The sequence below is a fragment of the Manis pentadactyla genome, chromosome 3 (assembly GCF_030020395.1).
Source record: "Manis pentadactyla isolate mManPen7 chromosome 3, mManPen7.hap1, whole genome shotgun sequence".
Taxonomy (NCBI): domain Eukaryota; kingdom Metazoa; phylum Chordata; class Mammalia; order Pholidota; family Manidae; genus Manis; species Manis pentadactyla.
In genome coordinates this window covers 187105334-187122515 of record NC_080021.1, presented here as the reverse complement: position 1 = coordinate 187122515, position 17182 = coordinate 187105334, and the positions used below count along the sequence as shown (strand labels likewise).

At 45.6% G+C, this 17182-nt stretch overlaps 1 protein-coding gene across 6 annotated transcripts in view; it reads left to right on the top strand.

Annotated features, from left to right (window-relative positions):
* PAX5 (paired box 5) overlaps positions 1 to 17182 on the top strand; it is a 168856-nt gene that overhangs the window by 82845 nt on the left and 68829 nt on the right. For 3 of the 6 annotated variants that reach the window (XM_036888475.2, XM_036888471.2, XM_036888472.2), the window contains exons 7-8: positions 6285 to 6341; positions 11069 to 11198. In XM_036888475.2, coding sequence (XP_036744370.1) covers positions 6285 to 6341; positions 11069 to 11198 — 187 coding nt within the window. The remainder of the gene's footprint in view (positions 1 to 6284; positions 6342 to 11068; positions 11199 to 17182) is intronic. The other 3 variants (XM_036888476.2, XM_036888473.2, XM_036888474.2) reach the window with 1 other exon arrangement.

The following is a 17182-nucleotide window of genomic DNA, read 5'->3' as shown; positions in this document are numbered from 1 at the left end:
TTGCTAATGCTGACATAAATCTGAGCATTATCATATAGGCTATCTTCTGGGTCCAAGTGGGGAGAATAAAGGATAAAGTTAATGATGTCTATGGCTGAACCCATCCAGAAATGTTTCCTACAGGAGGCATTCTTGAGCCAGGGTTTGAAGGCAGTGGATAGACAAGGACTGGAGCAGAGGAAAGGGAAGGCACTCAGGGTAGAGGGATGGCCTCATCGCAGGTGGAGAGTCAGGAGCCGGTAGGTGTCTGATGAGGTCGTAAAGCATGGGAAGAGACACCTGGCCAGTGGTTCCCACTCCTTTGGTCCCAGCATCTCATTGTGAGACACTTAGAATCATAGCAAAGAACACAGACTTTGGGATCAGACAGAACCTGAGTCTGGCCCCCACTCACACACACAGCTGACTCAGTTTCCCTGGCCTCATCTTTCCCATCTGTACCAGGATGGAGTTCATGGCAGTGGCAGAGAGCTGAGTAGTGCTGTTGAAGACCTTGGACCTGGAGTTGCATAGCTGGGTGGTGATTTGGACACATCAGTTTGCCCCTTGTACCTCCATTTCATCATCTGCAGAGTAGGGATGATAGTACTTACCCTGTAGGGCTATTGTAAGGATTAAATAAATCAATGCATTTTAACACCCAGAACAGTACCTGGTGCATAGTAAGCATCCAGGAAGTGCAAGTTACCCTGCCTGTCCTGTTATGAAAGGTATGTGAGGGGTTAAGTGAGAGCTGGTAGAGGCTCCTGACTTGCAAATCAAAGAGTCTGAATAAGTTGTGGGAGGCCTGGTCTTCTCAACCTTCTTTTTCTGGTGCTTTCCTTGCATGGTTTCTGGTTGGCTCTAGCAAACCTTGGTGACAAAGAGGGCATTCCCTTCCAATGCTGCCTGTGTTTGCCTTTGCAGAATATCGCCTGTTAGAAAGGCCTTTCTGGTAGGGAGCAGAAGGGCCAGAGGTGGCCTTTGGCCTGAGGAGTGTGTGTGCATGTGTGCCGGCACACATGTGTATATGTGTACCCACAGGTGTGTGTCAAAACTCAGCAGCAGCAGCAGGACAGAGGTGGTGGGGATGGGGAGGGGCATCCAGGCCTACCTCCCTGTCCTCACCCTATGGATCTTGCAGTTTGGAAGGAAGTCTTTTCATTTTCTTAACGGCTTCAGGATAACCTTCTGTTCTGCAGCTGGAAAGTCAGTCCAAAGGAAAATGAACTATGAGCATCTTGGAATGTCCCCCTGACTACCATACAGGTGCATTAGGAGGGGAGTGAGGCTCCCTTCACATGCCCCTGTTCAGGCCCCTTGGTAACCAAGAGGTCTGCATTCTTTTGGGGGTAATAAGCTTCCCTGCCTTTCTTCCTTCCTAGTCCTATAGGACGGGACAGCCAGGCCCAGGCGTAGACTGCCTAGAACAAGCCATGGAATTTGGCTGCCCAGAGACGGAGCATTGTTTCTGGGACTCTCCCTCCTCTTCTTCATGCCAGGATCTGGAGCTGCTCATTACTCAGGCAGGCAGAGATGGAGCAGGCCCTGGAGCTCCCCAGACAGGGGGTCCTCCTCCCTCTCCTCCTGTGACTCCCCCCACTGCACCTTCCTGTCATTCAGGAGGCCTTGACTGCTGGCTCCTGGCTCTTGTCCTCCAGAAGTGGAGCTCTGTGCTCCAAGCCTTGTCATTTATTTTGTGTTTGGGAAGACAAGAGCCAGAATGCTGTGAGCCCAGGCCTCCTTTACCCCTGCCCCTTGCAGATTTCTCAGGGTTCAGAGTGAGCTCTCAATTCCATTCCTCCTCCTTTCCCTCCCTTGCTCAGTTTCACTCGGGATAGGCCTTGCCCAGGCCTGCTGGTGAGACCTGGCTTCGCAGCAGGTAGGAATGCTGTCTGCAGGAGCCTCCCCATCTTAGAGGGGGAGTAGACACGGTCCCAGGGTACTAGAGCTAAGTGGCTTGGAACAGATATCCTAAACAAAGTGCAGGGAAAATGCCATGGGAATTCAGAGAAGGAGGTGATTTATTTCAACCCAAGAGACTTTAAACATCAGAAGATGACATTTGAACTGGGCCTTAGAGGACAAGGATTTAGAGTGTGATGGGTAACAGTGTGAGCCAAGGCACTGACTGCAGAGGCCTGAGCTCTCCAGGGAGTGTGTGTGTGCTGTAGCTGGAGTAGAGGGAGGTGTTTTGGAAGTAGGATAGATTTGAATTGAAGTTGAAAAATCAGATTGGGGTTTGGACTGGGGCCGGTATGGTTTGAGTTGACATTACAAGGAGACAGTGTGGAGCCAGGGAGAGTTCATAAGCACAGGCATTCTGGCTTGCAAATAGTGCACTGGTAAGGGTGGGAGAAAATGAACACTTAAAAAAAATCATATACATAATCACCTTCCATTTCAAATGAACTTGTAGTGAGCTCAGTGCTGACTGTGAGAACAGCATGATTCAGCCAGACGATGAGGTCACCAGAAAAGCAGAGGCAAGCTTCCTATGCCTCAGTCAGAGAGAACATGTCCAGAATGAGGAGTGGGAGACCTGGGGGCCCTGAACTGGGGTTGGCACTGGTGGCTGTGGCCTGAGAGGACATTGGTTGGAACTAAAGCCCAGAGAGCAGAGCCGAGACCAAGGTTGGGGGGCCTCCAGGGGCAAACTGAGCTCTGTGGCCATGGAGTGGCTGCCTCAGGAAGTAGTGAGTTCTCTGTCACTGGTAGGTTTCAAGCATCACATAAAAATCAGCCAGCCTCCATAGCCCTTGAGCTCCTTTGGGTCCTGAGATTTGAGCTCATGAAGATTCTCTAAGTGGCTAGTGGAGGAGAAAGGGCCTCTCAATTAGTTGTTGCTGGAAAAGTTTCTCCTAGATAGAAACCACAATATCTGATTTCAGTCTTTGCCCCCCAGGGCTGCCCCTGCTATTCCACACTACCTGGGGATATGTCTGGGGTGTGCTGGAAGGATGCCTGGCAGGCTGTACACAGAATCAGAGAGATGAGGCAGTTAAATTTGGCAGATCTCTTCTTGGAAGTCCCTCGACTCCATGGCACACCATTTTGACCCAGGCACGAACACAGTCCTGGAGAGCCAAATGACTAAAGAGCATGTCCCATTCATGCCTAGGGAACTTTCTGATGAATGATGACACCTTGAGATCACTTATCTCTCAGTGATCCTGGGAAGTGCCTCTGGTGTTGTTGGCAGAGCCAGACCATGGGACCTGTCCCAGTCCATTTGGTTCCATGGGCATTAATGTCACACCTGTTCAGAGTTGGGCTCTGAGCCAGGAGCTGCTGTCACAAAGATGAGAGAGACACACAACCCCATCCTCATGAAGTTCACACTCTAGCTGGGAAATGAGAGCCCTAAACAATTAAGTATACAATGCAGAGTGATAAATGCAGCGGTAGAGATATGCACACTTAGATGTTCTAGGAGCACAGAGGAGGGGAAATCAAGGAAGGCTTCCTGGAAGAGCAAGCCCATTCAGAATCCTTGGCAGTTCTTTCCCCCAGTTAATACTAACAGTAGCACTTTGTAGATCATGTACTTTTGCAAGCATCATTCGTAGTCCTTCCATTCAGCAAACTTTTTCTTCCAAGTTTAATCTTTATTAGTTTTAGTGGAGATGAAATACTAAAACCTTGTTTTTGTTTTTTAATTAAACTTTTTATTTCAAGATAATTGTAGATTCACATGTGGTTGTAAGAAATCATACAGTGGAATCCTATATATCCTTATGTTTCTCCCACTGACAACATCTTGCAAAACTGTAGTACAGCACCCCTGTGGGGCACTGGCCCTGACACACCGAGAATTTCCATTGCTACAAAGATCTCTCCTTGCATTTCCCTTCTCAGTATTTTAAGTGTTACTTATATATCTGGCTCTGAGGACTCAAAAAATGAGAATAAAAAGCCTACCCTCAAGGATTTGACATTCTTATCACTCCCTTTTGTGCCTTCTAACCACCTTGTGAGGTAGGTCATAGATCTCCATGTTATAAATTAGAAAAGGTGCCGAGAGTGTGAGGTGCCTGGCCTAGTTCCACACCACATGAATTTAGCCATGTCAGACCTGAACTCTGTCCTCCTGGCCCCAAGGCCTGTGGGCTTCCTCAGCCAGATTCATCTTCTGAGGACTGCCAGGCCTCTGGATTTAGCCCTGGGTAGAATGGGCAATACCTTCACCACCCACAGAGTGTAGGCTAAGCCCAGCCTCAGCCCCGTCAAGGGGAAACACATTCCACATGATGAGGACCACACGTGGGGGGCACGAACCGTGGTGAGGCCTCTGAGCCAGAAGGGCCCTGTTGTTCTGTTCCTCATTTGACAGATGGAGTCACCAGGCCCAGGGAGGGGTGGGGTCTGCTCCAGGTCGCATGGGAGTCCAACGCCAAGCCAGGTCTTCAGGCTCCCTGCCAATCAGCTTAATCCACTATAACGAAGGCAGAACTATTCCTTAACATATGCTCTGCAGGTACAGTTTTTGTGTACCCTGCCCAGGTTTAAAAACTGTGGAATATTCCTCCTTGCTTATAGACTCAAGCTCGCCTGCTAGCTGGAGTAAAGTTGGGTCTGTGGCCAAGGTGCTTCATGGAGGAGGATGTTCCACCGTGCGTCTGCGCTTTACCCTCCGGGCTGGTAGGGAAATTCTAACTCTGAATTCTAACTCTGCTTCGGGGTAATGGCCAGCTTGGAGTTGGCAAGCCTGGGCTCCCCTCTCTGCGTCTGCCCATACCCCAGGATTCCCAAGGACATAATGGACCTGTAAGGACTTTGCAAACTGGAAAGTGCTAAGCAGATGAGAGGACTTATGCTTTCTGTGTTTGAAACTGGAGTCCCTGAGGATGGGGGGATAATAGCCTTCAAGGGAGCAAACTCCTGGCTGTCCTCAGCCTCGAGGGTGCTCTCACCTCTCACCTTGAGGTGTCTGCTGTGCAGCTGACAAGTGGGGGCAAGGAGTGCCATGAGTCAAATATATGTCATTTGGGTGTCTCACTTTAATTATCAAGAATTTCAAAAGTAGATGCAATAGTCTAATCGACCACTAAGACCCCCTCAACTTGACTCAGTGACTACTCACAGCTGGTCCTGTTTCTCTAGTAGCCCTGCTTCCCCCACACTCCACTTTATTTTTTAATGTCTTTACTGAAATGTAATTTTTATACCATAAAATCCACTCATTTGAAGTATATGGGCCAGTGATATTTGTAGCAATATGTAGAGTTGTGCCATCTACCCCACTATCCAGTTCTGGCCCAGTTCTGTCACTCTGGAAAGACCCCTCCTGTGGGTTTATAGTTATTCCTGGCTCCCACCCATCTCCAGCCAACACTTGCTCTGCTCTCTGAGTCTGGCATCTTTGGCAGAGCATGTTGCATCCATGCTGTAACACACAGCAGTATCTAGTTCCTCTGGGATTGAATGGTATGCAATTGCAGAGATATACCACATTTGTTAACCACACTTTACTTTGAAGTGAACTCCAGACATCATAAACTTCATCTATAAACATTTTAGAATGATTCTTTAGAAGGTGAGACCTAACAAGCATAACCTTGGTACCATTATCCCACCTAGAAAGTTAGTTAATCTATAATGTACCTAATCAGTGTTTGCATTTCCAATGGTTTCACTACAGGTCCTAAAATCTTTTTCACAGTTGCACTTTTTACAGTTTGTTGGAATCAGGGTTCACATTGCAATGGATTCTTGTGTCTCTAAGTCTCCTCTGATCTATAGGATCCCCCTCTATCTCTCTTTTCTTGCCTTGGAATTCACCTGTTGAAGAGGAAATTCATACTTTGTTTGTGGCCAGTTACAGAGGCAGAGTGCATCAGTGGTGGTAGGGGACTTAGAGATCAAGTGCAAGTTGATCAGACAGATGGGGAAACAGCAGCTAGTGAAGGGAGGGATCTGCGCTCAGCCCCTGTCCCGCCCTGGCTGCCTCAGGCACTCAGAGCCCTCTGCCTCCTCTATCTCAGGTCCTCAGGCCAGACCCTGGGGACACACCTCCCCTACTCCAGCTTGCATCCTCTTCTAGGTGTGTTGGTGTAGGTGTGTTGATGGGCAGGTGTCTTGTGCCTCAGGATGGGAGTGATTGGCCTGGCTTGGCCCAGCTCTGAGGGCCGCCTGAGGCTTGGCAGCAGGCCTGGAGGAACTCACCAGATGATGGGGAAGCCTCTTGGCCCCAGGTGGCCCTCTGAGGTCGCCAGCCCTGGAGCCTCATCCCTGTGCCCTGCCCTCCTCTGTGCTGCCCTCCTTCTCACGTGTCTGTGTTTCTTTTCTCCTCCATGCTATGGCAGTGGTGCCCCGTGCTGATGAGACAATACTTGGTGCAGCCCCAGGCAGTCCTTTTCCAGGTAATTTCCTAGGGACCCAAATGACACCCAGCACACACTTTCCTGGGGCATGTGCCTTCTTGAGTCCCTTTAGGATCCCCCAACCTTTCCTGTTCATAGTTTCTGAAGTGCTACCCCTCTCCTAATCTTTCAGATCCTCACAATCACCCTGGCAAGCAGGTAGCAAAGGGTTAGACTCGGATCTCATTTTATTAATGAGGAAACTGAGGCTCAGAGAGCTGGCCTGGCTTACCTGAGGTCACAGGTGAGAAAGAGGCAGGACACGGGGTTCTTGCCTCTGAGTCATGTGTCCTTTCTCCACGGGGTCAAAGGCTATAAATTCTGCAGATAAAAATCAATAAGGAAGTCCATTCCCCTCCCTGTACCTCAGTTTTCCCAGGTTGGGAAAACTGACCCTGACTACACTAACTGAGACATTTGAGAGTGCAAGACTTCCCATCATCTGGAGCATGGTGTCTGTGAGGAGGGTGTGCATACCTCGTGATTTTGACCTTGAAGCCTTACAGGAGTCTGTGGCAGTAGGCAGAGAAGTTTTATCCCAGTTGGTTGCCTTGGAGTGGACAGCCTATGAATTGCTGACCTCAGTTCCTTTCTCTTCTTGAGTCATAGTTAAGGACAACATCAGAGGGCTCTGACTGGAAGGGAGCAGAAGCCCAAAATAATATCCTAAGAAAGAGCCCTAAGAGCTCAGAGAAGTAAGAATGTGGAACAGAGCTATTGACTGTGACTGTCAGTGGCTGGGGTAAGGGGAGATTTATGTTCCTAAGTGCACAGGTGCACCAACACACTTACATATGTGTGGCCATGTGCATATCTAGGATACTGTTTAGCCCTTGGCTTCCTAAGTAACTAAGAGAAACAGAAGTAGATTGTCACTGTTACCAGGAAAATAGGCACCATTAATGCCTTCCCTCTTCTCTTTTTCTCTCCTGATTTTTCTTCCCATGTTCCTTTTTTCTGTCATTCTTCCTACCTGTCCCAGCCTCCCCTTTTACAAAGGAATTGAGATGTCTTTCAAAACAAACAATTAAACAATAAACAAAATAACCAATTACATGTATTCTGAAAAAAATTCAGAGATTATGTAGAGAAAAAGAGAAGATCGTTACAACAGGTGCCAACAATGATGTGGTTGTGGTGATTGGGCACTGAATGATTGAGCTTCCTGGCAGTCAAGGCAAAAGGGATATGCAGTGGTTTCCAACATCTTTTTTCCAATCAGAGGCAGATTAACCATTCATCAGAAGGAAAAAATCTGTTTCCTGGTACTTGAAGTGTAGGAGAGATTGACAAGGAATTTGAATATTCTAATGGGCAGTGTCTTCAGAGGTTAAAAAAAAAAGTTCTTTTTATGACTGTTTTCTTTTATTGCCTTTAACAAATGATGAATGCCTGATATTCCATCACAGATCAGTGAAGGCACATACCTAGGGACTTTAATTAATGGTAGAAAGGACACTGTTTTCTGGTCATCTGACTTGAGGTGGGAGGGGACCCAGGGGAAGTTAGAATATCCCTTGGAGCTCTTGTTCAAATACTTCTCAGTTAATTTTTGAGTGTTATGGTTAATGTCATGCTACTGGACTATGTATTATGTATGTATTCATTCATTCAAAAAGCACTTAGGGAGCTCTAGGGATGTTCCATGTTATCAAGGCAGCCTAGAGGGAAATAGATAAGCAGCCACTGTATATTGTGGAAAGTGTGATAGTGGAGGTTGCGCAAAATGCCACCAAGTATGGGAGCATAGATAAGGGGATCATGATTTCTTTGTAAGAGTGTGGGGCCCAGGAATGGTTTCACTGAGGAGGTGACATTTGAGCTGGGTCTTGTGGGCAATGTAGGAGTTCTCTAAGTGGCTGAGTGAGATGGGCCCTTCAAGCAGAGGGAGGACTTCCTGGAGTGGCTGAGCAGCAGCTGGTGCACCAAGGTTCCAGGGAGCCCAGGAGATCCACACCCCCCAGGAGTCCCAGAAACTCCAGAAGATGCCATCTCAGAAGAAACCTGTACAGAGGCATTTTTGGCCTCCTCTCTTTGAGCACTGCAGTGCACAAAAGGAGTTGTTTCCATGAGTTTTACTTCCAAGTTCCTTCTCAGCAAATCAGTAGGCTTTGTCATGACCAAGCCCTGTTCTACAGGGGATGAAGTCTAGACTGACTATTTCCAAACAGCTCCTTGGTACATGGAAGGAAGACTTTGCTGGTAGTGACCTATAGCAAGAAATATATGTTCGTCTCTGACTAGTACACATGTATCTACTTATATGTAAAACAATTACAAAACAGGACGTACTCTTTCTGTTTGTGAGATCCTTGGATAGTTTCCTTTCTAATTTCATCTTTTAAAGTGTTGGTACTAGCAAATTGATTTCATACCTGTTAAAGGGTCAGGAACCCACAGTATGAAAATCATTAGGATACTTGTTAAGACTGTGGAGTCAGAAGGACCCAGGTTTGAATCCTAGTTCTGGCACCTAGAATCTGTGTGACCTTAGGAAGTCACTTCCCTTTATAATAGTGTAAGTCTCAGTTTCTTCATCTGTAAAATGGAGATAACATAGAACCTACTTCATGGAGTTATTGTGAGGATTAAATGGGATAATACAGATGAAGCTCCTGACACAGAGTAAGAGATCTATAAATGTGAACTTTAGATACAGTCATGAAGATTATGGTTCTTATCAGCACCACTTGGTGGGGCCAGCAGAGCAAAGGCAGGACTCCTGCCTGCTGGGGAATGGTAATCAGGAAGGACTTCCTGGAGGAGGAGGCATTGGAGTAGTGCGGCAGGATGACTGAGACCCACTACTGTCCTCCCAGTGACCAAGAACCCTGTGTGAGCATGCCAGGGACACTTGTGTCCTTTTCCACAAGGACAGACCTGTTCACAAGCATTTTTGGCTGGACCTAGAGCCGACCACATGAGATGCCTTTGCCTTTCACATTTAGGTCCCTAATCCACTTGGAATTGATTTTTGTGTCTGGTGTAAAGTAAAGATCCAATTTCTTTTTTCCCCATGTTTCTGAATGGATAACTGGTTACCTCTGCACTGTTTATTAGAATCCATCCTCCCTTGCTGATTTGTACATCACCTCTCTCATATATCAAGATTCCATATATGCACAGATCAGTTTCTGGACTTGATTCTGTTTCATTGATCTATTTATCTGTCCTTGTGCCAATCCTACTCTGTCTTAATTATTGCAGCTTTATAGTGATTCCTGATGTTGGGGAGGCATGTCCCTATCTTGTCCTTCTCCTTTAAGAAGCACCTCGACTGACATTAGGGCCTGTTCCCTTCTCTGCATGTTTCAGTCAGCCCCTGCTGGAGATGCTTTAAGAACCCTCAGAGCTCTGGACAAGCTGTCTGCAGAGAGACCCCATCTCAAGGTGCCTGGGCCTGCAGTATTCCCCTCCTGAACTCACTGCTGCTTTCCACCCCAGTTAGCATTTGAGATGCCAAAGAAATATTTTCTAATTCATTTGCAGAAAAAAGCACCAGTTATGTGCCTGAGTCTGAGTCCCCTCTGCCCGACACTTACCCAGTGGCTCCTCTGGCTTCCTGCCCTGTAGCTCAGTCCTCATCATCTTACCAAGGGTGCCTGCAACTCCTTTCAGAAGACTGCTTGCTTCCCTGTGCCCATCTGCCAAGGACCAAGGACATAGCTCTAGACAGATAGGGACTTGTCCTTTATTGGGAATGCCAGGGTCCTGGAGGGAACTCCTCACATTAGAGCTTGGCATGCAAAACCAAATACTTTGGCTTAGGTGTTTGTAAATGTTTTCTTTACCTGAAAACAGGCCTGGGGATTGAGTGAGGAGGAGATCTGTCATGCATGCTTGTAATTTAGTCTGTCCTTGAATGGGAAGACCCAGGTTGGCATCTCCATAGCCTTTTCTGGAGATCATTCTGACAGTAGCTCGGATGCCAAGGAATTACTCATTGCAAGTGCTGATTTTATGAAATGGCTTAAAGAAAGGAGCATGACTCATGGGCTAAATGCACATGGTTGGTGTGGACTTGTTATGTTAGGTGTATGCACCCCAAAGTTTTCAGCATACAGGTGTTCGTACACTTGCAGAATTCAAAAGCACCTGCCAGAGTGGCTCATTTGGTTTGATGTATTGGGTTTGGGTGAGCATTTATGGTGAATCATCCTCTGGACTGGGATTCTGCCCTGTCAGTCATGCGCAAAGCCCTCTTTACCTTGAGCCTCAGTTTACTTATGTGTGAAATGAAGGCTTGGGCTGGCTGATATCCCAGATGCCTCTTCACCTTGTTTCTGTGATTCTACATCTGTGGTTTAAGGGCACTGAAATCAAAAGCCTGTCTTTCCTCTTGGCAACAAGATTCTTATTCATCAAGCCTTGCTTTTGGTTCCTGATGTCTCCCTCCCCACATGCAGGAGGATGATGGTCTCTGGCCACTGGGGCTGGGCGAAGGGAACCTATAGGCCACAGGATGCTAAGCTTGAATTCTTGTGAAGCTATTCTGAATCCTATCCACCTCTTCAGCAAGGGAGAATTGTCAATTTTGGGCACCTGTCTTGTTCCGTTGAGCCAAATCTGCCCTCTCAATGCCAGGAGTCTGTGAGCCTCCTGTGGGCCTCAGTGCTGGCAGGTGCTAATCCAGTGCAGTGGCTCAGCCCAGAATGTGGTGGTAACATTTGACCGGGGTGCTCTGGAGTCTTGATGCTGAGATGTCCTTGTTTTGTTTCTGCTTTCAGACTACTGACTACTCAGCTATGGCCTCTCTGGCTGGAGGGCTAGACGACATGAAGGCCAGCCTGACCAGCCCCACCCCTGCCGACATCGGGGGCAGCATGCCGGGGCCACAGTCCTATCCCATTGTGACAGGTGAGGGCGCCTGGAGTGTGCGGGATGGCTGGCAGTGGGAGGGAGGAAGAGAAAGAATGCCTGCATGGTGGGAAGAATGGCTTCTTGGTGCTTTTGAACTTGACTGGCCATTTTTGTTTTAATGTGGTTATGAGAGTCTGAGAACAGATCAGGCGGGAGACCGCTAGGGCCTGCAGCTGCAGCTGCGATGAAACTGCCTGTCCAAATGGGCTGTGGGCTGGGAGGGATGGCAGGGAAGCTTTATGTCCGAGGAACCCCAGTGATTTCAGGATCCCCTGTGAGGTCTGGGATTTATCCCTCTCGTGAGAAGGGCAGCCCTGGCTGGTGGGCCTGGAGGACAAGCAGGACTCCTGGTATTTCAGATTTCCAGACAGAGGCTAAACTCAGGAGGGCAGGAGGTTTAGGCTGGAATGTGCTTGGCGTATGCAAAGCAGCTGCCTTTATGGAAGGCCCAAGGCCAGCGTGTAGCTGTCTATGTAAAGATTAAGAGTTTGGGCCCTGCAGGCTCACTGCTGGATTTGAACACAATGCCATTGAGAGCTCTGTTATCTTGGGTAAATTATGTAAGAGTTGGGGCTGTGGTTTTTTAAATTTCTAAAATGGGAATGTGATGGCGCCTAACCCATAGTGTTGTTGTGAAGATTAATGTGTTAATACAGATAACACACAGCAAACACCCAGTACATCTGTCTATTATTATTCTTGTTGAAGCCTTCTTCTGGTGGCAGGTCACCACTGGGTCTGCTGCTGCTGAAGGGGCTGGGCTGGAGAGCGGGACAGGCAGACAGCTCTTCCTGTTCCAGCAGCACTGGGATAGTGCAGAGCGACAGGCTCTGGGAGGTTGTGCAAGCTAGCAGGCAGGCAGCAGTGTCAGATACTGTACAGACCAGAGGGTGGGAGGCTGGGGGGTGCACTTGGGCCAGAACCTAGGGTGCAGCCTGAGGGAGCAGATGTCCCTGTAAGCTGGTGGACAGAACACGGTATGTAGTGACTGAGACAAGGGGTTCCTGGAAATGCAGGTAGGCTGTGGTTGTGTCAGGGAAGCTGGGGGCTGGACTTGAATCAGAACTTTAGGGAAAGGGGCTAGATGACATAGGGTCCCATAAACCCCAAGGCAGAGCGTGTCCTGCTCAGACCTGAGCTAACAGGCTGGCACTGGGGTTCGTGGGGCTCAGACAGAAGCAGCAGGGACCCTGTGTGAAGATCTGGGCTCAGTCAAGTGGCAAGGGTGGCAGTTCCCTGTCCACCTGAGACAGGGCAAGAGCCTGGAGGGCAGCTGAGCTTACAGGTAGGGAGCAGTCAACACTGGGTCAGGGAAGGGGGTGGGGAGCTCCAGTCAGTGAGCCTTTGCTAGTATCATAGATGTTCCATGATGTCCTCTCCCCTGGTGCATGAGAATCCATGGCAAGACCTCTGATGACACCCCCATTTTACAGATACAGAAACCCAGTCTCAGGATGTGCAGTAACTTGACCAGTATAAGGGGTAAGGGGAAGAGTTGGAACTGGCCTTCAATCTCCTAGACCCTGGGTCCTTATTCTTTTCAAAGACCTACAAATAACTGGGGAGGGGAGGGTAGTAGAGTGGAAAGAAGCCTGAACTAGTTAATAATAACAATAAAAATAACTGTCATTTTATTGAGTATTTACTGTGTACCGGGTGCTCTGCTAGGAAGGAACTCTGGGAGGTGAGTACTGTCATTATCATGTCCAGTTCACAAATAAAAAGACTGAGTTTTGGGGCAATTAAGTACCTTGCCTACGGTCACAGCTAGTGAGTGGTGGAATTAGACTTGAACACCAGGGCCTGGACAGCTGGCCACTTGGTCACACAGATAATCCGGGGGCTGATCCTGGTACTGGTACTTCCTTGCTGTCTGACTTTGGGCACATCTTTGAGACTCAGTTTCTCCCTCGACAAAATGGTCCTGGTCTCTCAGGGCCCTTGGGAAGATCAGATGAGATCCTGGAGGGGACTGCTCTACAAAAAGGTCTGTTATGGGATTGGAAGGCGTGGGTTGGGCAGTGTATTCTACCTTTTGTGTACAAGCGAATTTGGGTGAAAAGTTGCCCAGTAAGTGTTCTACTGAAGGGGTGAACTGGTGGCCAGCTAAAAGGCTAATCCTGCTCACGGATGTAGTTAGTTTGGCCCACATAGGACTTTAAAAAAATTTGAGCCAACATTTAATAAATAAAAATCTGAATCTCTGGCTTCCCTTGAGAAATGAAAAGATCTATCCACACCAGGCCATGTGTTGCACATGGTTGCGGTAAGTGGGGGCTCAGTGGCAGCTACCCCTCAAGACAGCACCCCACCCCGAACGGTTCATTTATCTCACACACCCAGCCTGGAAAGGGATCAGAGTTGAACATCCCTGATTTAGAAGGTCGGTGCAGAGAGCCGACCCTCTCTTGGGTGGTTTAGCTGAGGGTCTGCAGAAAGCTTCAGTGGGCCAGAAGAAGACTGAAGTCCAGCTCCACCTCTTCCCCTTGCCCCTTATATTGGCAAGTTATTGCCCATCCTGAGACTTGGTTTCTGTATCTGCAAGTCTAGGTAAACTCCTGACAAAATTCTTGTTCAGATGCCAGACTAAAAAGTCAAAATTATGCTTTTTTTTTTTGAGAGGGCATCTCTCATATTTATTGATCATATGGTTGTTAACAACAATAAAATTCTGTATAGGGGACTCAATGCACAATCATTAATCAAGCCCAAGCCTAATTCTCAACAGTCTCTAATCTTCTGAAGCATAACGAACAAGTTTTTACATGGTGTACAAGTTCTTACATAGTGACTAAGTTCTTGCTTTTTTTTTTTTTAACGTTTTTGAGATAATTCTAGCCTCTGACACTTTGTGTTGCTTCAACTTTCATTCTTCCTAAAAACAAATTAAATTACCTGCTGCAGAGTAGCAAAATGACTCAGGGTATTGGATGGCTATATTTTCTGCCTGAGGGAAATATTTTCTGCCTCATTCTGCAAAAAGTGAAGATGCTGGCTTGTTGTGTGTGCCTCGCCACAGGGGTATGTGTTCCTGGGTGTTTGTTGCTGTAGGATATTTCTATGGAGGACCACATAGGGTTATGAAAGAAAAATAAGAGGTAGCAGAAGAAAGCTGTTGTGAAAATCAGTGTTGCCTTAAAGGAAGAGCTCTTGTCAATCTAAGACCACTTCATGATCACATATAATTCTGAGCTATTTTATTAAAAAATCTTTATTCAGTTTATTTAAACTAAAAGAACCATAGTTCATCTACTTCTTGATTTTGCTTTAAAAAATATTAGAAGTTTTCTAATTATAAATATAATCATTAGTTTTCTTGTACATAAACCCTGGCTAGTTAGAAAACATAATAGAAGAAAAGAGTCCATTAGCGATAGCACCAAGAAAAGGACAAAAAGGTAGAATGCTGAGGAATAAACTTTAAGACTCCACTAAGGGACATAAAAGGATAAATGGAGAGATATAGCTTGTTCTGGGATAGGAAGATTCAATATCATAAGGATGTCAGTTCCCCCTAAGTAAACTATTAATCCAAAGAAATCTCAATCAAAATACCAGCAGAGTTAATATTTTTTGGAACTTGTCAAAATGATACTAAATACTGGAAAAATAAACACTGAAGGATAGTTGGGCAAATTCTGAAATAGAAAAAAGAGCAAAAGTCTTAGCATATTTAGAAACTTTATGATAAAGTTATATCAATTAAAACTGTTACTGAAACTGAAGTAAAGAGAGCAAATGGCACAGCATAGAGTCCAGAAATAGATCCAAACATATATGAATATTTATAAATGCAGCATTTAAAATCAGGAAAAGATAAATAATTTAGTTAGTGGTGTTGGAACACCTAGGAGCCATACCTCAATTTTTATATCAAAATTAATTTCAGTTGATTTAAACCTTAAATGCAAAAAAATGAAACCATGATGTGAAATGAACCATAAAATGAAACTAGAAAAAAAATGTGGGACATTTTTTATAATGTTAGAGTGGGAAAAGCCTTTTAAAATCTGTCCCAAATACAAAGACAAATAAAAATAATGTAAGTGACTGTAACAAATGTAAATCTTTCACATGTATGTTGAACATCCAAAAGACAAAGAATAAAATTGAAAAAAAAGAAAGTGGAACACAGATGACAAAAAACTTATTTCCTTAATATGTAAAGAGCTTTTAGGAATAAATAAGAAAAAGGTAGGAAAAAACAGGTAAAGGATATATATAGGTAATTCATGGGAAAAATTGCAGATGTCCAATAGCATATGAAAAGATTTTCACCTGACTCATAATTTTAATACTGCAAATTAAAACAATCATGAGGCACTTAAAAAAAAACATCAGTTTCTCAAAGACTGAAATTTTTCTTGAGGTCTGGTGTTGGAGAGGTAGGAGAAACATATTTTCATACTTTGTCACTAGTGTATAAATCAGTATAAAACCTTTCTTGGAGAGAAATTTGCAGTATCTACCAATATTTTAAATGCATATTCCTACCCTCTAACCCAGAACCTTTATATGCATATTTAGGACTTCATCTCACAGACATATTTGCACAGATGCACACTGATTCTTATATTTGTATAATAGTTACAGGAGTTTGTATAATGCAAATAAATGAAAACAATGTAGTGAATATCAACAGGAGCTGGTTAAACAAATTATGGCTCCTCCACACCATGAAATCCTATGCAACCATTCAAAAGAATTAAGTAGAACTGTCTGTTAATATGAATAAACACCCAAGATATATTTTTAATAAACAACCTATACAATAATGTGTTAAGTAATATCTCATTGTTATGAAAAATGTAAAAAGGCACAGACATACAGGCAGATCATATGCATGTATCTGAGGATTTAGGAGGAGATTCCCAGTCCTTCTTCCTGCTTTATGGGGCATTGTGGTGTTGTGCTGTAACTGGGGTTCTCTGCGTGGTTCCCCTAGCATCCCCTTGGAATAGCAGATATTAACAGTACCCTTTACTCTTCCTGAAATTAAGTTCATAAAAAGTATAGCCTATGTTCACATCTAATTTCAAATAAAATCAAAACAATGCCTTAACTATGAGTTTAAGGAGAAATGAAAGCAAAATTGTTTTTTAATTAAATACTACCTACTTTGGTAAGTAAATACTCTGCAGGTCTAAGCTGTGAGACATAATGAAGTAGTCTGGGGCTTGCCTGGTGCATAGATGCATGGTGAATTCAGCAGCTTTGAGCACAGACTCATGCGTGAGTGTGCATGTAGGGATTCACACTGACTACTACTGCCAGTGTGATTTTATTAATAGGTGAGGAGCTCTTGGCAAAACTCCAAGTAAAACAACATGTGAGCTTTGCTCAGTTTACATGGTCGTTGCATTCCCAGAAAATTCAGTGTATATTAATACCATGGAAATTGCAAGTTCACATTTATATGTAAATGAAGTTCACTTCTAGATTCAAATAATTAAAACAGAATTTTCACCTACACAAATGTTTGGCAGGACATGACAACAGTGCAGGATGAAGGAAGACTTTTCATTGTGTGGGACTATTCCACTAAGCCAGTAATGCCCCTCAGTCATATAAGAGCCTCCACAAATTTTCAAAACACCCTCTAAGGGGCAGTTGCAAATCCCACTGTTAGAGAAAACTGTTAGAACTCCTGGAAGGAATGCCCTCAAGAGCTGTTAGGGTGGGCCTCTGTGCTCCATGTGCCATTAACCTTGTTCCTGGATGTGTTGACCCAGTTCTGAATTCTTCAGAGGAGAACCTGAATCTTCCAGCGCCACGCCTTACCTTCTTCCGTCCCCACAAACGCAGAGCATAGTTAGACACTATGTTGGACTGTGAGCCCAGTTCAGGGCTCTAGCTGGACTGTGAGCCTGGAGTGTGGGTGGGGGCGGGTGGCTTCTGTGCTGCTCCATTCTGGCCCTCACACTAGATGCTGCCCAAGGAAGATCTCATTAGGGAATGAGTCAATTTCTCTCCATCATTTA